The sequence below is a fragment of the Anas platyrhynchos genome, chromosome 1 (genome assembly GCF_047663525.1).
Source record: "Anas platyrhynchos isolate ZD024472 breed Pekin duck chromosome 1, IASCAAS_PekinDuck_T2T, whole genome shotgun sequence".
Classification (NCBI taxonomy): domain Eukaryota; kingdom Metazoa; phylum Chordata; class Aves; order Anseriformes; family Anatidae; genus Anas; species Anas platyrhynchos.
In genome coordinates this window covers 1,236,653-1,259,536 of record NC_092587.1, presented here as the reverse complement: position 1 = coordinate 1,259,536, position 22,884 = coordinate 1,236,653, and the positions used below count along the sequence as shown (strand labels likewise).

General features: G+C 65.3%; 1 protein-coding gene across 1 annotated transcript in view; it reads left to right on the top strand.

Moving 5' to 3' along the window:
• Positions 1-22,884, top strand: part of FLNC (filamin C) — a 54,250-nt gene that overhangs the window by 8,963 nt on the left and 22,403 nt on the right. The window contains 23 exon segments of the mRNA XM_072037389.1: positions 482-682; positions 1,668-1,800; positions 2,733-2,864; positions 2,958-3,094; positions 4,875-4,921; positions 4,923-5,069; positions 6,122-6,235; positions 6,326-6,469; positions 7,902-8,025; positions 8,108-8,233; positions 8,236-8,267; positions 9,463-9,553; positions 9,658-9,827; positions 10,835-10,952; positions 11,702-11,964; positions 14,082-14,679; positions 15,961-16,134; positions 16,807-16,969; positions 17,931-18,091; positions 18,635-18,802; positions 19,489-19,612; positions 20,372-20,528; positions 21,861-22,050. Of these exon segments, the coding sequence (XP_071893490.1) occupies positions 482-682; positions 1,668-1,800; positions 2,733-2,864; positions 2,958-3,094; positions 4,875-4,921; positions 4,923-5,069; positions 6,122-6,235; positions 6,326-6,469; positions 7,902-8,025; positions 8,108-8,233; positions 8,236-8,267; positions 9,463-9,553; positions 9,658-9,827; positions 10,835-10,952; positions 11,702-11,964; positions 14,082-14,679; positions 15,961-16,134; positions 16,807-16,969; positions 17,931-18,091; positions 18,635-18,802; positions 19,489-19,612; positions 20,372-20,528; positions 21,861-22,050 (3,714 nt within the window).

The window sequence follows — 22,884 nt, the reverse complement described above, 5'->3', positions numbered from 1 at the left end:
GCCACACCATGACACGGTGGCACCAGGGCCACGTCCTCATGATGGCACAGCCACATGGCACTGGGGCCATGTCCTCCTTGGTGGCACAGCCATGTGGCATGACATGGTGGCACCAGGGCCACGTCCTCCTGATGCCACAGCCACATATCATGATGTGGTGGCACCAGGACCACATTCTCCTGGTGTCACGGCCACACCATGATGTGGTGACACCTTGGCCACGTCCTCTTGGTGGCACATCCATGCGTCACGACACGGTGCCACCAGGACCACGTCCTCCTGGTGCCACATCCCCACATCACGACTCGGTGCCACCGGGTCCACCTCCCGGTGCCACGGTGCCACCCCACGCCACGGTGCCACCAGGGGCCACCTCCCGGTGCCACGGTGCCACCCCACGCCACGGTGCCACCGGGGGCCACCTCCCGGTGCGCGCGTGGCCGTCCTGTGGGGTGCTGAGGCCGTGTGGTGGCGGTGACAGGGGCCGGCGCGGGGGACGTGGGCGTGGTGATCGTGGACCCCCAGGGACGTCGTGACACGGTGGAGGTGATGCTGGAGGACAAAGGGGACAGCACCTTCCGCTGCACCTACCGGCCCGTGCAGCAGGGTCCCCACCTCGTCCACGTCACCTACGCGGGGGCGCAGATCCCCCGGAGCCCCTACACCGTCAACGTGGCCGAAGGTGAGAGCGGGCCACCAAATTGTCCCCAAGGGCCACCAAATTGTCCCCTGTGGCACCACGGTGGCCCCACGGCACCCCAATGTCACCACGGCCCCTCTATGTTTTTGGGGAGCTTCTGGGATTGTCTCGTCCCCCGGTGTCCCCACACAGCCCTCCGAATGTCCCTTGTGCCCCCCCGGCACCTCCTTGTCCCCAGGGTGTCCCCACAGCCCCCTTATGGCCATAGGGACCCCGTGGCACCGTCCTGTCCCCAAGGTGTCCCCATGGACCCCCCCGATGTCCCTGGTGTCCCCATAGCACCCCACTGTCCCCAGGGTGTCCCTATGGTCCCCTGGTGTCCCCACAGCAGCCCCCCTGTCCCCAAAGGTGTCCCCATGGCCACCCCAATGTCCCTGGTGTCCCCAAGGCCACCCCACTGTCCCCAGGGTGTCCCCATGCCCCCTTGATGTCCCTGGGACCCCCATAGCCCCCCCCATCCCCACAGGTGTCCCCATGGCCCCCCAATGTCCATGGTGTCCCTACAGCACCCCCCTGTCCCCAAAGGAGTCCCCATGGCTCCCCCATGCCCCTGGTGTCCCCAAGGCACCCCCTGTCCCCAAAGTGTCCCCAAGGCCCTCCAGTGCCCCTGGTGTCCCCAAGGTGTCCCCATGGCCCCCCAATGCCCCTGGTGTCCCCAAGGCACCCCCCATATCCCCAATGTGTCCCCATGGCCCCCTAGTGTCCCCATAGCACCCCCTTGTCCCCAAAGGCATCCCCATGCCCCCCAGTATCCCTGGTGTCCCCGTGCCCCCCCCAATATCCCTGCTGTCCCCATGCCCCCCCCCAATCCCCCTGGCACCCCCATACCCCCCCTGCCCCCAGGCTATCCCCAAGGCACCCCATAGCCCCCAGGTCCCCCTTACCCCCCCCTTACACCCCCATTTCCCCCCCCCACGGTGCTGGTGCTGGGTGGGGGTGCTGAGCGTGCCCCCCTTGCCCCCCCCAGCCTGCAGCCCCTCTGCGTGCCGTGCTTCGGGCCGGGGGCTGCAGCCCAAGGGGGTGCGGGTGCAGGAGGCGGCCGACTTCAGGGTCTTCACCAAGGGCGCCGGCACCGGGGAGCTGCGGGTGCTGGTCAAGGGGGCCTGGTGAGTGTGCAAGGGGGGGTGTGTGTGGGTGTGCAAGGGGGGGCGTGGGCGTGCAAGGGGTGTGCGCTGAGCTGGGGGGGTGTGGGGGGTGTGTGGGTGCGCACAGGGGGTGTGCAAGGGGATGTGTGGGTGTGCAAATGGGTGTGTGGGTGTGCAAGGGGGGGTGGGTGTGTAAGGGGTGTGTGTGAGTGTGCAAGGGGTGTGTGTTGAGCTTGGGGTGTGCACGGGGGGGTGCACTGAGCTGGGGGGGTGCGTGGGTGTGCAAGGGGTGTGTGCGTGGGGAGGGGTGGTTGTGTGTGCAAGGGGGGGTGTGGGTGTGCAAGGGGGGTGTGCAAGGGGGGTGTGCAAGGGGGGGGGGGCGTGCCCAGCACCGTGCGCGTGCCGCTGCTGCCCCCTGCTGGGAGCCGCGGGTCCTGGGGGGGGGTCTCTGGGGGGGACCCTTGGGGGGTGGGCGCATGGCTGGGGGGGGTCCTGGAGGTGTTTTGGGGTACCCTGGGGGTGCCCATGGGGGGGGTCAATAGTTGGGGGGGTTCTGGGGGGGGGAAATCGGCGGGGGGGGTGTCCTGGGGGTGTTTTGGGGTGCCCTTTTTTTTGGGGGGGGGGCGCACGGCTGGGGGTGCCCATGGGGTGCTGTGGGGGTGCCCTGGAGTTGTTCTGGGGGTACCCTGGGGGGGGGGTAAATCGATTGTGGGGGGGTCGGGGAGGGGGAAATCCATAGGGGGGGGTGAAATCCGTAGTGGGGGGGTTCTGGGGGGGTACGAATTGAGGTGGGGGGGTCACAGATTGGGGTGGGGGCGCACAATTGGGGTACCCAAGGGCTCCCCATGGGCGCACGGTGCGGGGGGCGCACGGTTGGGTGCGTGCGTGGGGGGGTCTCCCCGTTGGGGGGGGCACCCCGAGGTGCCCCCCCATTGTGTGTGCCCCCCCCCAGACGGAGGGGAGCTGCCGGTGTCGGTGCGGGACGTTGGGGACGGGGTCTTCGCCTGCGAGTACCGCCCGCTGCAACCCGGCACCCACCTGGTGGCCATCACCTGGGGGGGCTGCGCCATCCCCCGCAGGTGAGCGGCGGGGATTTTTTGGGGAGGGGGGGGTCATGGGGGTGTCCCCCCCCAACCACCACACTTATCCCCGGACCCCCTCCCTCCCCGCAGCCCCTTCGAGGTGCAGGTGTCCCCCGAGGCGGGGGCGCAGAAGGTGCGCGCCTGGGGGCCGGGGTTGGAGACCGGCGTGGTGGGGAGGTCGGCGGATTTCGTGGTGGAGGCCATCGGCACCGAAGTGGGGACACTGGGTGAGTTGGGGGGGTGGGGGGGTGGGCATGGGGTGAGGGGGGGTCGCCGGGGTGGGGAGTCGGGGTGGGGTGGGGTGAAGCGGGGTGGGGTGTGGGGATGGGTTTGGTGGCACCGTGGTGGGGACATTTGGGATAGGGTGGGTGGCACCATGGTGGGGATGTGGGGACAGGTTTGGTGGCACCACGGTGGGGTTATGGGGACAGGTTTGGTGGTGCCATAGTGGGGACATGGGGACAGGATGGGGTGGCACCATGGTGGCGACATTGGGGATAGGGTGGGTGGCACCACGGTGGGGACATTGGGATGGGGTGGGTGGCACCATGGTGGGGACATGGGGACAGGTTTGGTGGCACCATGGTGGGGACATTGGGTGGCACCATGGTGAGGTATGGGGACAAGATGGGGTGGCACCATGGTGGGGACATGGGCATGGGTTTGGTGGCACTGTGGTGGGGACCTGGGGACAGGTTTGGTGGCACCACGGTGGGGATGTGGGTATGGGTTTGGTGGCACCGTGGTGGGGACATTTGGGATAGGGTGGGTGGCACCACGGTGGGGAGGTGGGGACAGAATGGGGTGGCACCATGGTGGGGACACAGGCATGGGTTTGGTGGTACCATGATGGGGACATGGGGACGGGTTTGGTGGCACCATGGTGAGATATGGGGACAAGGTGGTGTGGCACTGTGGTGGGGACACTGGGGACAGGATGGGTGACACCATGGTAGGGATGTGGGTATGGGTTTGGTGGCACCACGGTGGGGACATTGGGTGGCACTGTGGTGAGGTATGGGGACAAGATGGGGTGGCACCGTGGTGGGGATGTGGGTATGGGTTTGGTGGCACTGTGGTGGGGACACGGGGGCAGGTTTGGTGGCACCATGGTGGGGACACAGGCATGGGTTTGGTGGCACTGTGATGGGGACGTTGGGGATAGGGTGGGTGACACCATGGTGGGGATGTGGGTATAACTGGTGGCACCATGGTGGGGACATGGGGACAGGTTTGGTGACACCATGGTGGGGACATTGGGTGGCACCATGGTGAAGAATGGGGACAAGGTGGTGTGGCACCGTGGTGGGGATGTGGGTTTGGGTTTGGTGGTACCACAGTGGGGACAAGGGGACAGGATGGGTGACACCACGGTGGGGATGTGGGTTTGGGTTTGGTGGCACCATGATGGGGACCTGGGGACGGGTTTGGTGGCACCATGGTGTGGTATGGGGACAAGATGGTGTGGCACCGTGGTGGGGATGTGGGTTTGGGTTTGGTGGCACTGTGGGACATGGGGACAGGATGGGGTGACACCATGGTGGGGACATTGGGGATAGGGTGGGTGGCACCACGGTGGGGATGTGGGTATGGGTTTGGTGGCACCGTGGTGGGGACATTGGGTGGCACCATGGTGAGGTATGGGGACAGGATGGGTGGCACCGTGGTGGGGATGTGGGTTTGGGTTTGGTGGCACCATGGTGGGGACATGGGGACAGATTTGGTGCCACCACGGTGAGGACATTTGGGATAGGGTTTGGTGCCACCACGGTGGGGACACAGAGCTGTTCTGGATGCTACCACCCCAGGGACATCCTGGTCACCATGCTGGGGACACGGGGATGGTGGCACCACACCGTGGTGACAAGCACAGTTTGGTGCCACCACCCTGGGGACACGACCACATTTTGGTGCCGAGAACCCCACTTTGATCCCAAAACCTCACCCGGGTGCCACCTCCACGTCCCCATGACCCCTCCCCGTGTGTCCCCTGTGTCCCCCCCCCAGGTTTCTCCATCGAGGGCCCCTCCCAGGCCAAAATCGAGTGTGACGACCCGCGGGGACGGCTCCTGCGACGTGCGGTACTGGCCCACGGAGCCGGGCGAGTACGCGGTGCACGTGGTGTGCGACGACGACGACATCCGCGACAGCCCCTTCATCGCCCGCATCCTGCCCGCCCCCCCCGACTGCTTCCCCGAAAAGGTGACCCCCCCCCCCCGGGACCCCCCCCCCCATGTCACCTCCCCCTTGTGTCCACCCCGTGTCCCCTCCGTGTCCCCTCCTATGATCCCGGTGCCATCCCTGGGTCCCCATCTGTCCCCCCCCCCCTGTGTTTTCTCTGTCCCCCCCCCCCAGTGACATCCTTTTTTGCCCCCCCCATGTCCCCTCCTGTCCCCCTATGTCCCCCTATGTCCCCCCGTGTCCCCTTCTGACCACTTGTCACTTGTGCCCCCCCCCATTGCCCTGCGTCCCCCTCCTTCTCCCCATGTCCCCCTGTGCCCCCCCTCAGTGCCCTGTGCCCCCCCATTGCCCTGTGTCCCCCTGCTTCCCCCCCCATGTCCCCCTGTGCCCCCCCCCAGTGCCATGTCCCCCCCATGACCCCCCCATGTCCCCCCGTGTCCCCTTCTGACCACTTGTCACTTGTGCCCCCCCCCAGTGCCCTGTCCCCCCCTCCTTCTCCCCATGTCCCCCTGTGCCCCCCCCAGTGCCCTGTGTCCCCCCATGTCCCCCTCTATGTCCCCGCATCCCCCTGTGACCCCCCCATTTCCCCCCTGTGTCCCCCCCATGACCCCCCCATGTCCCCCCGTGTCCCCTTCTGACCACTTGTCACCCGTGCCCCCCCCCAGTGCCCTGTGTCCCCCTCCTTCTCCCCATGTCCCCCTGTGCCCCCCCCAGTGCTCTGTGTCCCCCCATGTCCCCCCCATGTCCCCACATCCCGCTGTGACCCCCCCATTTCCCCCCCATATCCCCCCCTGTGACCCCCCCATGTCCCCCCCATGCCCCCCTTCTCCCCCCATGTCCCCCCCCCACACCCCCCAGCTCCCTCCACCCCCCCCACGCCCCCCTACACCCCCACACCCCCCCCTCCTTTCCCCCCCACCCCCCCGGTCCCCCTCACCCCCCCCAGATCCCCCTCCCCCCTTCCCCCACCCCCCCCACATCTCCTTCCTACAACCGCCCCCACACCTCCCCAATTCGGGGGCCTCCCCCAGACCCCCCCCCCGCACCTTACCCTTCGTGTCCCCCCCCCCCAGGTGAAGGCGTGGGGGCCGGGATTGGAGCCCACCGGGGTGATTGTGCAGCGCCCCGCCGAATTCACCATCGACGCGCGCGGCGCCGGCCGCGGGGACCTGCGGCTTTACGCACAGGTGGGTCCCCGGGGGGGGGGGGGTCCCGGGGGGGTCTCAGGGTTATGCCAGGGGTCTCTCATCAATATTAACCCCCCCGCCCCCCCCCAGGACGCCGAGGGGTGCCCCATTGATATCAAGGTGAAGGATAACGGGGACGGCACCTACCAGTGCGCCTACGTGCCCAGCCGTGCCATCAAGCACACCATCATCGTCACCTGGGGGGGGGTCAACGTGCCCCGAAGCCCCTTCCGGGTGAGTGGGGGGGTCTATGGGGTCTGGGGGGTCTGGGGGGGGTGTGGGGGGTGTGAGGGGGGACCCGGGGGGGGTGAGGGGAAAGGGGTTCGGAGGGGTAATGGGGGGTGTCGGGGTGCCAGGAGGAAGGGGGAGGGTGGGGGGTGGGGGGTACGTGGGGTGTGGGGGGGTTTTGGGGTGCCAGGAGTGAGGAGAAGGGGCTGGAATGGATATGGGGTGCATGGGGTGCCCGGTGCTGCTATGGGGCGTGTGGGGTGCATTGGAGTGTGGGGCGCAAGGAGAAGGGGCTGGGCATGGATGTGGGGTGCATGGGGTGTGGGGTGTGTGGGGTGCATTGGGGTTTTGGGGTGCTAGGAGTGAGGAGAAGGTGCTGGAATGGATATGGGGTGCATGGGGTGCCCGGTGCAGCTATGGGGTGTGTGGGGTCTGGAGGAGTGTGGGGCGCAAGGAACAAGAAGAAGGGGCTGGTTTGGTTATGGGGTGTGTGTGTGGGGAAATATGGGGTGCCAGTTGCAAGCATTAGGATGCCAGGGCTTTGGGGTATTTATATGGGGTTTTGGGGTGCCAGGAGCAAGGCAAGGCACTGGTTTGGTTATAGGGTGCGTGTGGGGGGGTAATATGGGGTGCCAGTTGCAAGCATCAGGATGCCAGGGCTTTGGGGTATTTCTATAGGGTGCGTGGGGTGCGTTGGGATTTTGGGGTGCCAGGAGCAAGGCGAGGCGCTGGAATGGATATGGGGTGAAGGGGTTATGGGGTGCATGGGGTATGGGGTGCAATGGGGTGTGGGGTGCCAGGAGCAAGGAGAAGGGGCTGGTTTGGTTATGGGGTGTGTGGGGGGGAAATATGGGGTGCCAGCTGCAAGCATCAGGGTGCCAGGGCTTTGGGGTATTTCTATGGGGTATGTGGGGTGCATTGGGGTTTTGGGGTGCCAGGAGCAAGGAGAAGGTGCTGGAATGGATATGGGGTGAAGGGGTTATGGGGTGCATGGGGTATGGGGTGCATTGGGGTTTTGGGGTGCTAGGAGTGAGGAGAAGGTGCTGGAATGGATATGGGGTGCATGGGGTGCCCGGTGCAGCTATGGGGTGTGTGGGGTCTGGAGGAGTGTGGGGCGCAAGGAACAAGAAGAAGGGGCTGTTTGGTTATGGGGTGTGTGTGTGGGGAAATATGGGGTGCCAGTTGCAAGCATTAGGATGCCAGGGCTTTGGGGTATTTCTATGGGGTGCGTGGGGTGCATTGGGGTTTTGGGTGCCAGGCGCAAGGCGAGTGGGGTGCTTTGGTTATGGGGTGCCGGGCGCATCAGGGGCGCACCAGGGCGCATGGCACGGATACGGGGCGCATGGCGCACGGAGAGGGCGCACCCTTGGGGACACCCCATTGACGGGGTCACCCCACTGACGGGGACACCCCACTGATTGACGGGGGCACCCCACAGGTGTCCGTGGGCGAGGGCAGCCACCCGGGCCGCGTGCGGGTGCACGGCCCCGGGGTGGAGAAGACGGGGCTGAAGGCGGGCGAGCCCACCTACTTCACCGTGGACTGCAGCGAGGCCGGGCAAGGTGGGCACCCATCCCCGTGTCCCCATGTCCCCACCCTTGTCACGGGGGTGCTGATGTCCCCCCGTGTGTCCCCAACCCCCAGGGGACGTCAGCATCGGCATCAAGTGCGCGCCGGGCGTGGTGGGGCCGCTGGAAGCCGACATCGATTTCGATATCATCAAGAACGACAACGACACCTTCACCGTCAAGTACACGCCGCCCGGCGCCGGCTCTACACCATCATGGTGCTCTTCGCCAACCAGGTGGGTCACCGTGGTGTCACCTCCCCCATGGGGACACTCGTGGCACGGTGGGGTTACCCCCATGGGGATGCTCGTGCCGCCGTGGTGTCACAACCCCACGGGGACACTCGTGCTCTTCGCCAACCAGGTGGGCCACCATGGTGTCACCACCATGATGGGGACACTCGTGGCACGGTGGGGTCACCCCCATGATGGGGACACTCGTGGCACGGTGGGGTTACCCCCATGGGGACATTTGTGCCGTGGTGGTGCTGCTTGTGCCCAAAGGTGCCACAGGTGACGTGGTGGTGTCACCCCCGTGGTGCCACTTGTGCCCAACAGTGCCACTTGTGCCGTTGTGGTGCCACCTCCATGGTGCCACTCATCCCCAGTGGTGCCATTTGTGCCCAGTGGTGCCACTTATCCCCAGTGGTGCCACTCGTCCCCTACCATTGCCACTTGTACCCAGTGATGCCACTTTTGCCCAGTGGTGCCACCCCTATGATGCCACTTGTCCCCAGTGGTGCCACTTGTGCCCACTGGTGCCACTCGTACCCTACCAGTGCCACTTGTGCCCATTGGTGCCACCCCCATGATGCCACTTGTCCCCAGTGGTGCCACTTGTGCCATGGTGGTGCCACTTGCCCCTTGCAGTGCCACTTGTGTCTAGTGGTGCCACTTGTCCCCTACCAGTGCCACTGGTGCCCATTGGTGCCACTTGTCCCCAGCAGTGCCAACCCCATGATGCCACTTGTCCCCAGTGGTGCTACTTGTGCCATAGAGGTGCCACTCGTCCCCCACAGTGCCATTTGTGCCCAGCAGTGCCACTTTTGCCCAATGGTGCCACCCCCATGGTGCCACTCGTCCCCAGCAGTGCCACTTGTCCCCAGTGGTGCCACTCGTCCCCTGGCAGTTTCACTCCTGGCACCCACCCACATCCCTTGGCCGTGTCCCCTGTCCCCTGGCCGTGTCCCCTGTCCCCTGGCAGCCCCTCCTGGCAGTGTCCCCTTTCACTCAGCTGTGTCCCCTGTCCCTGGCAGTGTCCCCTGGCGGCGTCCCCAAGCCACGTGCCCTGTCCTTTCCATGACCCTGTGGCCGTGTCCCTTAGCCGTGGCGGTGCCACCTTCTCCCTGGCCGTGTCCCCTGTCCCTGGCCACGCTCCGTGTCCCATGTCCTTGTCCCTGGCCATGTCCCTGACCCGATGGTGTCCCCCCAGGAGATCCCCAGCAGCCCGTTCCGCATCAAGGTGGACCCGTGCCACGACAGCAGCAAGGTCAAGGCGGAGGGACCCGGCCTGAGCCGCACGGGTACGGGGACGGGGACCGGGTTTGGGGACAGGGACGGGGTCTGGGGGCTGGGTTTGGGGTCTTGGGGGGCTTATAGGGCTGATGACACCGTGGGTGCCACGCAGGCGTGGAGGTGGGCAAGCCGACGCACTTCACGGTGCACACCAAGGGCGCGGGCAAGGCCAAGCTGGACGTGCAGTTTGCGGGGCCGGGGAAGGGGCCGGCCGTGCGCGACTTCGAGGTCATCGACAACCACGACTACTCCTACACCGTCAAGTACACGGCCCTACAGCAGGTGCGCCGGGGGGGCACCCGTGGGGGTCACCCCGTGGGGGTCACCCCATAGGGACCATCCCATAGGGGCCACCCCATAGTGGCCATCCCATGGAGGACACCCCATAGTGGCCACCCCATAGAGGCCACCCCATAGTGGCCACCCCATGGGGGCCATCCCATTAAGCCACCCATTGCGGCACTGGGCATCTCCATGCTCATCCCATATGGACACCCCCATGGGCACCCCGCCTTTATGGGTACCCCCATGGTCTCCCAATCCCTATGGGTACCCCATGAGCCCCCCACCCCTGTGGGTACCCCAATAGCTCCCCCCATCCCTATGGGATCCCCCATGGCCTCCCAATCCCTATGGGTACCCCAATGGCTCCCCCTGATCCCTATGGGTTCCCCCATGAGCCCCCCATCCCTGTGGGTACCCCAATAGCTCCCCCCATCCCTATGGGTACCCCAATAGCTCCCCCGATCCCTATGGGTACCCCAATAGCTCCCCCTGTCTCTATGGGTACCCCCATGGCCTCCTGATCCCTATGGGTACCCCAATAGCTCCCCCTGATCCCTGTGGGTACCCCATGAGCCCCCCATCCCTATGGGTACCCCCATGGCCTCCCGATCCCTATGGGTACCCCCATGAGCCCCCCATCCCTGTGGGTACCCCAATAGCTCCCCCCATCCCTATGGGTACCCCCATGGCTCCCCCAATCCCTATGGGTACCCCCTTGAGCCCCCCACCCCTGTGGGTACCCCCTATGCCCCCCCACCCCTATGAGCACCCCCTGTCCCCCCTCCCATGGGCCCCCAGTCCCCATGGGCACCCCACCACTGGCACCCCTATGGGTACCCAATCCCTACAAGCACCCCAGACACCCCATAGACCCCTCTCTGGGCAGCTGAGCCCCCCAAAATTCTGGGTGCCCTTTCCCTAGCAGCCCCTGGGCACCCCGGGGTGGGCGTTGGGACCCCCCCCCCAAGCCCCCCAGCAGCACCCTGAGGTGCCCCATCCCGTAGGGTAATATGACCGTGGTGGTGACCTATGGGGGGGACCCCGTCCCCAAAAGCCCCTTCAGCGTCAACGTGGCGCCGGCCCTACAGCTCAACAAGGTCAAGGTGCAGGGGCTCAGCACCAGTAAGTGGGGGCGGCGTTGTGGGGTGGGGGGCACCGTGGGGCTGGGGGGGGTTCTATGGGGCGGGGGGCACCATGGGGCGAGTGGGTGTCATGGGGTGGGGGCACCCGGGTGGGGTATGTGGGGCCAACGGGCACAGGGGGCATCGTGGGGAGGGTGTGGGACCCCCTTGGTTATGGGGTGCCCCATGGGGTGGGTGCGCCCTGGCAAACTGTAGGGTCCCCTTGGTTATGGGGCACCCCCTAGGGTGGGTGCACCTTGGGGTTGGGGACCCCTGTGGTTATGGGGTGCCCCATGGAGTGGGTGCACCCTGGTAGAATGTGGGACCCCCTTGGTTATGGGGCACCCCATAGAGCAGATGTGCCTGGCAGGGTTGTGTCCCCAGTGGTTATGGGGTGCCCCATGGGGTGGGTGCACCTCGGGGTTGGCGACCCCTGTGGTTATGGGGTGCCCCATGGGGTGGGTGCACCCTGGTTGAATGTGGGACCCCCTTGGTTATGGGGTGCCCTGTGGGGTAGAATATGGGCCCCCTCCCTTGGTTATGGGGCACCCCATGGGGTAGCATGCGGGACCCCTTTACCATTGGGGCACCCCATGGGGTGGGCGCACCAGGACACCCTCGGCGACCCCTTACGGCTACGGGGCACCCCGGGGAGGTCCGGAACCTTGGGGACTCCCCCTCCCTTGACCCCTTTATCCCCCTTTTGACCCCTTTACCCCCCTTTTGACCCCATTTCCCCCCTCCCCACAGAGGTGGCCGTGGGGCAGGAGCAGGCGTTCGGGGTGGAGACGCAGGGGGCGGGGGGCCAGGGCCGGCTGGACGTGCGCATCTCCTCGCCCTCGCGCCGCCCCCTCCCCTGCAAAGTGGAACCGGGGGCGGGCGGGGGTCCCCACCGCGTGCAGTACGTGCCCCCCGAGGAGGGACCCTACAAAGTGGACGTCACCTACGACGGCCACCCCGTCCCCGGCAGCCCCTTCACCGTGGAGGCCGTGCTGCCCCCCGACCCCTCCAAGGTGAGCCGGCGGCGCTCCGTGGCGCACGCTCCGTGGTGTTGCACGCCCCTGGGTGCACGCTCCTTGCTCGCGTGCCCCCGTTGTGCACGCCTTCCTCGCGTGCTCTCCTTGCTCCCTCGTTGCACGCTCCTTCGTTGCACGCCTCTGTTTCGTGCCCCTTGCTCGTGCTCTCTTGTGCACCTCTTCCTTGTGCATGCTTATTGCACGCTCCTTCCTTGCACATCTGTTTTGTGCCCCTTGCTCGTGCTCTCTTGTGCACTTCTTCCTTGCACACGCTTGGTGCGTGCTCCCTCCTTGCACGCCTCTGTTTCGTGCCCCTCGCTCGTGCGCTCCTGTTGTGCGCTTCTTCTTTGCACGCTCGTGATGCACGCTCTCGTTGTGCACGCCTTCATCGCGTGCTCTCGTTGCTCCGTGCCCTTGTTGCACACTCCCTGCTTGCACGCGCTTGTTGCACGCTCCTTCCTTGCACACATCCATTTTGTGCCCCTTGCTCGTGCGCTCTTGTGCACCTCTTCCTTCTGCATGCTTGTTGCACGCTCCTTCCTTGCACACATTTGTTTTGTGCCCCTTGCTCGTGCTCTCTTGTTGTGCACTTCTTCCTTGCACACGCTTGGTGCACGCTCCTTCCTTGCACGCCTCTGTTTCGTGCCCCTTGCTCGTGCGCTCCTGTTGTGCGCTTCTTCTTTGCACGCTCGTGGTGCACGCTCTTGTGCACGCCTTCATCGCGTGCTCTCATTGCTTCATGCCCTTGTTGCACACTCCCTGCTTGCACACATGCTTGTTGCCTCTCCCAGCTCACACTTGCTTCTTCCTTGCTCACACTCAGTGTGCTCCCTGCTTGCACACGCTTGTTGCACGCTCCTTTCTTGCACACCTCTGTTTTGCGCCCCTTGCTCGTGCTCTCTTGTTGTGCACTTCTTCCTTGCACACGCTTGGTGCACGCTTCTTCCTTGCACACCTCTGTTTCGTGCCCCTTGCTCGTGCGCTCCTGTTGTGCGCTTCTTCTTTGCACGCTCGTGGTGCACGCTCTCGTTGTGCACGCCTTCATCGTGTGCTCTCGTTGCTCCATGCCCTTGTTGCACACTCCCCGCTTGCACACGTGCTTGTTGCACGCTCCCGGCTCACACTTGCATCTTCCTTGCTCACACTCAGTGTGCTCCCTGCTTGCACGCGCTTGTTGCACGCTCCTTCCTTGCACACCTCTGTTTCGTGCCCCTTGCTCGTGCGCTCTTGTTGTGCACACTCGTGGTGCACGCTCCTTCCTTGCACACTTCTGTTTTGCGCCCCTTGCTCGTGCTCTCTTGTGCACTTCTTCCTTGCGCATGCTTGTTGCACGCTCCTTTTTTGCACACATCCATTTTGCGCCCCTTTCTCGTGCTCTCTTGTTGTGCACTTCTTCCTTGCACACGCTTGGTGCACGCTTCTTCCTTGCACACCTCTGTTTCGTGCCCCTTGCTCGTGCGCTCCTGTTGTGCGCTTCTTCTTTGCACGCTCGTGGTGCACGCTCTCGTTGTGCACGCCTTCATCGTGTGCTCTCGTTGCTCCATGCCCTTGTTGCACACTCCCCGCTTGCACACGTGCTTGTTGCACGCTCCCGGCTCACACTTGCATCTTCCTTGCTCACACTCAGTGTGCTCCCTGCTTGCACGCGCTTGTTGCACGCTCCTTCCTTGCACACCTCTGTTTTGTGCCCCTTGCTCGTGCGCTCATGTTGTGCACACTCGTGGTGCACACTCCTTCCTTGCACACGTTTGTTTTGCGCCCCTTGCTCATGCTCTCTTGTGCACTTCTTCCTTGCACACGCTTGTTGCACGCTCCTTCCTTGCACACCTCTGTTTCATGCCCCTTGCTCGTGCGCTCTTGTTGTGCACACTCATGGTGCACGCTCCCTGCTTGCACCCCCTCGTGCCCACCCAGCTGGCCCCCCCCGTCCCCTCCAAAATCCCCCACCCTTCCCATGTCCCCATCGTCCCCCGACCCCTCCAACGTCCCCCAACCCATCCAATGCCCCCCGACCTCTCCAACATCCCCCATCCCTTTTCATCTCCCCAATGTCCCCCTATCCATCCAACGCCCCCCAACCCCTCTAACCCCCCCGACACCCCCCACCCTTACAGGTGAGCGCCTACGGTCCGGGTCTTCAGGGCGGCCTGGTGGGCACCCCGGCCCCCTTCACCATCGACACCAAAGGGGCCGGCACGGGGGGTTTGGGGCTGACGGTGGAGGGCCCTTGCGAGGCCAAAATCGAGTGCCAGGACAACGGCGACGGCTCGTGCTCGGTGTCCTACCTGCCCACGGAGCCCGGCGAGTACTCCATCAACATCCTCTTCGCCGAGCGCCACATCCCCGGCAGCCCCTTCAAGGCCGACGTCCGTCCCGTTTTCGACCCCAGTAAGGTGACGGCCAGCGGGCCCGGGCTGGAGCGCGGCAAAGCCGGCGAGGCGGCCACCTTCCTGGTGGACTGCTCCAAGGCGGGCGACGCCGAGCTCACCATCGAGATCATTTCGGATTCGGGGGTGAAGGCGGAGGTGCTGATCCAGAACAATCGGGACGGCACCTACGCCATCACCTACACCCCCGCCTGCCCCGGTTCCTACACCATCACCATCAAGTACGGCGGGCACCCCGTGCCCAAATTCCCCGTCCGCGTCACCGTCGACCCCGCCATCGACACCAGCGGCGTCAAGGTCTACGGCAAGGGCGTGGAGCCCCGAGGTGAGGGCGGCACGAGGGTGGGTTGGGTGTGGGGTGAGCACGGGGCACCCCAGGGGTGCCTCCTCCAAGTGGGTGTCCCCGTGGGTACCTCCGTCCCCATGGGTGTCCCCTCCTCATGGGCATCTTGATGGGCATCCCCATGGGCATCCCATCCCATGGGTATCTTTGTGGACATCCTCAAGGGCAATTTTTACCCCATGGGCATCTCCATGGGTGTCCCATCCCATTGGGTGTCCCCATGGGCATCCCCTTCCCCATGGGCATCTCCATGGGTGTCCCATCCCGTTGGGTGTCCCCATGGGCATCTCCTTCCCCATGGGCATCTCCATGGGTGTCACATCCCATTGGGTGTCCCCATGGGCATCTCCTTCCCCATGGGCATCTCCATGGGTGTCCCATCCCATTGGGTGTCCCCATGGGCATCTCCTTCCCCATGGGCATCTCCATGGGTGTCCCATCCCGTTGGGTGTCCCTATGGGCATCTCCTTCCCCGTGGGCATCTCCATGGGTGTCCCATCCCATTGGGTGTCCCCATGGGCATCTCCTTCCCCATGGGCATCTCCATGGGTGTCCCATCCCGTTGGGTGTCCCCATGGGCATCTCCTTCCCCATGGGCATCTCCATGGGTGTCCCATCCCATTGGGTGTCCCCGTGGGCATCCCCTTCCCCGTGGGCATCTCCATGGGTTTTCCATCCTACTGGGAATCTTCATGGGCATCTCCTTCCCCATGGGCATCCCCTTCCTGATGGGCATCCCCAAGGACAGCCCATCCTATGGGGCATTTTTGTGGACATCCCCATGGGTGTTCCATCCCATTGCGCATCCCCATGGGCACCCCAACCCCATTGGCACCTCCTTTCCGTGGGCTTCTCCTCCCCATGGACGCCTCCTCCCCATGGGCACCCCCGTGGGCACCCCAAGGGGCACCCCAAAGAACATTTCCCCATGGGAACCCCAATGTGTGCCCACTCCCTATGGGCACCCCAATTGACATCTCCCCCTCAGGGGGCACCCCAAAAGATGCCTCCTCTCCATTGTGCACCCCATTGGGCCTTGTCTCCCCATGGGCACCCCAATGGGCACCCCACTGTGCACCTTCTCCCCATGGGCACCCCAAAGAACATCTCCCCATGGGCACCCCAATGAGCACCCCAATTGGCACCTTCTCCCCATGGGCACCCTGTTGTGCACCCGCTCCCCATGGGCACCCCAATTGTCACCTCCTCCCCACGCCCCCCCCCCTTGGGGTCACCCCCATCCTGACGCCGCCCCACACGCAGGGGTGCTGCGGGAGGTCAGCACGGACTTCACGGTGGACGCGCGGGCGCTCACCAAAACCGGGGGGCCCCACGTCAAGGCCCGGGTGCTGAACCCCTCGGGTGCCAAAACCGAAACCTACATCACCGACCACGGCGACGGCACCTACCGCGTGGACTACACCCCCTACGAGGACGGTGAGGGACCCCACAGACCCCATAGCCCACTGGGAACCCCCCCCTCTGCCCCAAATCCCAATTGGGAACGTCCCAAATGCCCCCAATTTGGGACCCCCGTGGCCCCAACCTTGGACTCCCACACTCCTCAGCCAGGGATGATCCCCTCCCAAAAGCCCCCCCTGAGGGATCCCCTAAAAACCCCAACCAGGGACAGCCCCACTGAGGGACCCCTCCCAGAATAAAACAACCAGGGGCCCCCATATCCTTGTCCAGGGGTCCCCAACCCCACTGTTTGGAGCCCCCCCCCAACTCTTCCAATGAGGGACCCCCTAAAAAAACCCCAACCAGGGACCCCCCAAAGACTCCCCCGTGTGGGATCCTCCCCCAAAAAACAGCCAGAGACCCCCTTCCCTTGCCCAAATCCCCCCAAATCCCCCAGTGGAGCCCCCACCTCCTCCAATGTGGGACCCCCCAAAAACCTCCCCAACAAGGACCCCCCTCCCCAAAACCCCATCCAGGGCCCCCCCAAACCCTTATTGAGGGCCCCCCACCTCCAACATGAGACCCTCCCCAACCCCCCTTCAACCTGGGACTCCCCCCACTCCCCCCCATGAGGGACCCCCACCACCACCCCCTAGGACCCCCCCAAACCCCCCGCTGTCCCCGGGGGTGACGTTTGCCCCCCCACAGGCGTGCACCACGTGGAGGTGACCTACAAGGACGTGGCGGTGCCACTCAGCCCCTTCCGCGTGGCCGTGGCCGAGGGCTGTGAGCCCACCCGTGTGCGTGCCCACGGCCCCGGCCTGGAGGGGGGCTTGGTGGGCACGGCCAACTGCTTCACCGTGGAGACCAGGTGGGCACCGGCACCCCCCCACCCTGGTGGTGGGACCCCCCAGCACCGTGTCACCGCAGGCACCCCAGTCATCTTGACGTGGTGGTGGCACCTCCGTCACCCCATGCCACCATGGGCATCTCCATCCCCTTGCCATGGTGGTGGCACCTCCGTCACCCCATGCCACCGTGGGCATCTCCATCGCCCTACCATGGTGGTGGCACCTTCAGCTCGCTGTCACCATGGGTACCCCAATCCCCTTGCCATGGAGGTGGCACCTCCGTCACCCAACCATGGTGGTGGCACCTTCATTTCTCTACCACCATGGCCACCTCCATCCCCTTGCCATGGAGGTGGCACCTCTGTCACCCTACCATGGTGGTGGCACCTTCATCTCCTTGCCACGATGGGCACCCCAATCCCCTTGTCCTGGAGGTGACACCTCCTTCACCCTACTGCCATGGTCACCCCGGTCCCCTTGCCCTGGAGGTGACACCCCCAGCCCTATGCCACCATGGGCATCTCCATCACCCTATCATGGAGGTGGCACCTCTGTCACCCTACCACCTTGGGTACCCCAATCCCCTTGCCATGGAGGTGGCACCCCCAGCCCTGTGCCACCGTGGGCACCTCTGTCACCCTTCCATGGAGGTGGCACCTCTGTCACCCAACCATGGTGGTGGCACCTTCATCTCCTTGCCATGATGGGCACCCCAATCCCCTTGCCATGGAGGTGGCACCTCTGTCACCCTACCACCATGGTCACCCCGGTCCCCTTGCCCTGGAGGTGACACGTGTCACCCTACCACGGTGATGTCACCTTCATTTCTCCACCACCACAGTCACCTTGGTCCCCTTCCCATGGAGGTGACACCTCCATCCCCCTCCCACCATGGCCACCCCAATCCCCTTTCCCTGGCGGTGCCACCCCCATTGGGAACCCATCCCCGTCCCCATCCCTGAGTGCCACCACTGTCCCCAGGGGCGCGGGCACCGGGGGGCTGGGCCTGGCCATCGAGGGTCCCTCGGAGGCGAAGATGTCCTGCAAGGACAACAAGGACGGGAGCTGCACGGTGGAGTACATCCCCTTCACGCCCGGCGACTACGACGTCAACATCACCTTCGGTGGCCACCCCATCCCCGGTGCGTGGGGACAGGGACGGGGCTGGGGGCTCCCGGGGGTCTTCTGCCGCGCTGTCCCCATGGCGGTGCCGTCCCCGTTGTCACGCTGTCCCCATGCCCGTGGTGGCCCCATCCCCATGGTGGCCCCATGCCCATGTCCCCCCGCTGTCACCTTGACCGTGGTCTCCCTGTCCCCAATTTGTCCCCGTGCCCATTTTATCCCCACATTGTCCCTGTGCCCAAATTGTCCCCATGCCCACGTTGTCCTTGCATTGTCCCCATGCCCACGTTGTCCCCACACTGTCCCCATGCCCACATTCTCCCCCCATCCCCATATTGTCCCCATGCCCACGCTGTCCCCCTTGGCCCCACACTGTCCCCATGCCCACGTTGTCCCCCCTGTCCCCATATTGTCCCCATGCCCACATTCTCCCCCCATCCCCATATTGTCCCCATGCCCACGCTGTCCCCCTTGGCCCCACACTGTCCCCATGCCCACATTGTCCCCCCTGTCCCCATATTGTCCCCGTGCCGGCGGTGACACCGCGCCGTGCCGTGCCGCAGGGAGCCCGTTCCGGGTGCCGGTGCAGGACGTGGTGGATCCCAGCAAGGTGAAGTGCTCGGGGCCGGGGCTGGGCCCCAGCGTCCGCGCCCGCCTGCCCCAAACCTTCACCGTGGACTGCAGCGCCGCGGGGCTGGCACCGCTCGAGGTCACGCTGCTGGGACCCACCGGTGCGTTGGGGCTGGGGGGTCGTGTCCGTGGGGTGTCCTGTGCTATGGGGTGTCCTGTGCCATGGGGTGACTTGTCCATGGGGTACCCTGCCCCATAGGGTGCCTGCCCCATAGGGTGTCCTGTGCCATGGGGCGACTTATCCATGGGGTACCTTGCCCCATAGGGTGCCTGCCCCATAGTGTGCCATGGGGTACCTGTGCCATGGGGTGACTTCTCCATAGGGTGCCTGCCCCACAGCATGTCCTGCCCCATAGGTTGTCCTGCCCCATAGGGTGTCCTGTGCCATGGGGTGACTTCTCCGTGGGGTAACTTCTCCATAGGGTGCCTGCCCCATAGGGTGTCCCATGCCATGGGGTACCTGTGCCATGGGGTGACTTATCCAGGGGGTATCCTGCCCTATAGGGTGCTGGCCCCACAGCATGTCCTGTGCCATGGGGTATCCGTGCCATGGGGTGACTTCTCTATGGGGTATGCTGCCCCATAGGGTGCCTGCCCCACAGCATGTCCTGCCCCATAGGGTGTCCTGTGCCATGGGGTGACTCGTCCATGGGGTCCCCTGTGCCCTACAGGGTGCCCTGTCCCATAGAGTTCCCTGCCCCATAGGATGTCCTGCCCCATGGGGTGCGCTGCCCCACGGGAACCCTGCCCCACGGGGACCCAGCCCCACTGATCTCCCCCCCCACAGGCCTGGCGGAGCCGGTGGAGGTGCGTGACAACGGGGACGGCACCCACAAGGTGACCTACACCCCGGCCACCGACGGGCCCTACACCGTGGCCGTCAAGTACGCCGACCAGGAGGTGCCGCGCAGGTGAGGGGCAGCGCCCAGCCCCACTGAGCCCCCTGCCCCACTGATCCCAGTGCCCCACACTGATCCCAGTGCCCTATACTGACCCTGTTGCCCATAGTGACCCCACTGACCCCATATCCCACTGACCCTGTGCCCCGCATTGACCCTGTGTCCCCCAATGACCCTGTGCCCTACACCAACCCTATTCCCCGTACTGACCCCACTGACCCCGTGCCCCACATTGACCCTGTGCCCTACACCAACCCTATTTCCCGTACTGACCCCACTGACCCCATATCCCAATGACCCTGTGCCCCACATTGACCCCATGTCTCCTACTGACCCTGTGCCCTATCCTGACCCTATTCCCCATACTGACCCCGCTGACCCCATATCCCACTGACCCCGTGTCCCCCACATTGACCCTGTGCCCTGCATTGACCCCGTGCCCTACACCGACCCTATTCCCCATACTGACCCCACTGACCCCATGCCATACATTGACCCCGTGTCCCCCACTAACCCTGTGCCCTACACCGACCCCGTTCCCCATACTGACCCCACTGACCCCATGCCCTGCATTAACCCTGTGTCCCCCACTGACCCTGTGCCCTACACTGACCCTGTTCCCCATACTGACCCCACTGACCCTATATCCCAATGACCCTGTGCCCTGCATTGACCCTGTGTCCCCCACTGACCCCGTGCCCCACATTGACCCTGTGCCCTACACCGACCCCGTTCCCCGTACTGACCCCACTGACCCCTGTGTCCCCGCAGCCCCTTCAAGATCAAGGTCCTGCCCTCCCACGATGCCAGCAAGGTGCGCGCCAGCGGCCCGGGGCTGAGCGCCAGCGGCATCCCCGCCAGCCTCCCCGTGGAGTTCACCATCGACGCGCGCAACGCCGGAGAGGGGCTGCTGACCGTGCAGATCCTGGTGAGCCCCACAACCTGCCTCCTACCGCCCCATGGGGTGCTGGGACCCATAGGGTGCCCTATAGCCGTCCCATGGGGCGCTGGGACCCATAGGGCTCCCTATGGCCGTCCCATGGGGCACCAAGCCCTATAGGGCTCCCTATAGCCATCCCATGGCGTGCTGGGACCCATAGGGCGCCCTATGGCTGTCCCATGGGGTGCTGGGACCCATAGGGTGCCCTATAGCCGTCCCGTGGGGTGCTGGGACCCATAGGCTCCCTATGGCCGCCCCATGGGGCACCAAGCCCTATAGGGCTCCCTATAGCCATCCCATGGGGTGCTGGGACCCATAGAGCTCCCTATAGCTGTCCCATGGGGTGTTGAGCCCCATAGGGCGCCCTATGGCCGTCCCGTGGGGTGCTGGGACCCACAGGGCGCCCTATGGCCGTCCCGTGGGGTGCTGGGACCCATAGGGTACCCTATAGCCGTCCCGTGGGGTGCTGGGACCCATAGGCTCCCTATGGCCGTCCCATGGGGCACCAAGCCCTATAGGGTTCCCTATAGCCATCCCATAGGGCGTTGAGCCCCATAGAGCTCCCTGTAGCCATCCCATGGGGTGCTGAGCCCCATAGGGCCCCCTATGGCCATCCCATGGGGTGCTAAGCCCCCATAGAGCTCCCTGTGGCCATCCCATGGGGCACCAAGCCCTATAGGGCCCCCTATGGCCATCCCATGGGGTGCTGAGCCCCATAGAGCTCCCTATGGCCATCCCATAGGGTGCTGAGCCCCACAGAGCTCCCTATGGCCATCCCATGGGGTGCTGGGACCCATAGGGCTCCCTGTGGCCATCCCATAGGGCACTGAGCCCCATAGAGCTCCCTATAGCCATCCCATGGGGCACCAAGCCCCAGAGAGCTCCCTATGGCCGTTCCATGGGGCACTGAGCCTTGTAGGGCTCCCTATAGCCATCCCATGGGCCCCATAGAGCTCCCTGTAGCCATCCCATGGGACACCAAGCCCCATAGAGCTCCCTATGGCCATCCTATGGGGCACTGAACCCCATAGAGCTCCCTGTAGCCATCCCATGGGGCACTGAGCCCTGTAGGGCCCCCTATGGCCATCCCATGGGGCATCAAGCCCCATAGAGCTCCCTATGGCCATCCTATGGGACATTGAGCCCCATAGACCTCCCTGTGGCCATCCCATGGGGCACCGAGCCCTATAGAGCTCCCTATGGCCATCCCATAAGGCGTTGAGCCCCACAGAGCTCCCTGTGGCCATCCCATGGGGCACCGAGCCCCATAGAGCTCCCTATAGCCGTTCTATGGGGCGCTGAGCCGCGCGGTGCCCGCAGGACCCCGAGGGGCAGCCCAAGAAGGCGGCGATCCGGGACAACGGGGACGGGACCTACACCGTGTCCTACGTGCCCGACCTGCCGGGGCGCTACACCATCACCATCAAGTACGGGGGCGACGAGATCCCCTGCTCGCCCTTCCGCATCCACGCCGTGCCCTCCGGCGACGCCAGCAAGTGCCTCGTCACAGGTGGGCCCTGCCCCACGGCGTGCCCCACGGCGTGCCCCACGGCGTGCCCTATGGCTTCCCCCTACCACCCCACGGCATCCCCACGCTGCCCTATGGCTACCTCCTGCCACCCCACGGCATCCCCTTGCTGCCCCGTTGTGCGCCGCGCTGCCCCATAGCATCCCTGTGCTGCCCCACGGCACCCCCGTGCCGCCCCACGGCATCCCCTTGCTGCCCCGTTGTGCCCCGTGCTGCCCCACAGCACCCCTGTGCCACCCCATGGCATCCTCTTGCTGCCCCACAGATCCTCCACGCTGCCCCACATCGTTCCCTTGCTGCCCCACTGTGCCCTGTGCTGCCCCATGGCATCCCCGCGCTGCCCCACGCCACCTCCTTGCTGCCCCATGGATTTTCCATGCACCCCTACGCTGCCCCATAGCATCCCCATGCTGCCCCATAGCATCCCCATGCTGCCCCACTGTGCCCTCTGCTGCCCCATAGCATCCCCACGCTGCCCCACAGCATCCCCATGCTGCCCCATTGTGCCCTCTGCTGCCCCATAGCATCCCCACGCTGCCCCACAGCACCCCCAGGCTGCCCCATAGCATCCCCACGTTGTCCCATTGTGCCCTCTGCTGCCCCATAGCATCCCCACGCTGCCCCACGGCGTACCCGTGCTGCCCCACAGCACCCCCAGGCTGCCCCACAGCATCCCCATGCTGCCCCATTGTGCCCTTTGCTGCCCCATGGCATCCACACCCTGCCCCACGGCATCCCCACCCTGCCCCACAGCATCCTCACCCTGCCCCACGGCGCACCCGTGCTGCCCCCTCCCACCCCACAGTTTCTCCTCGC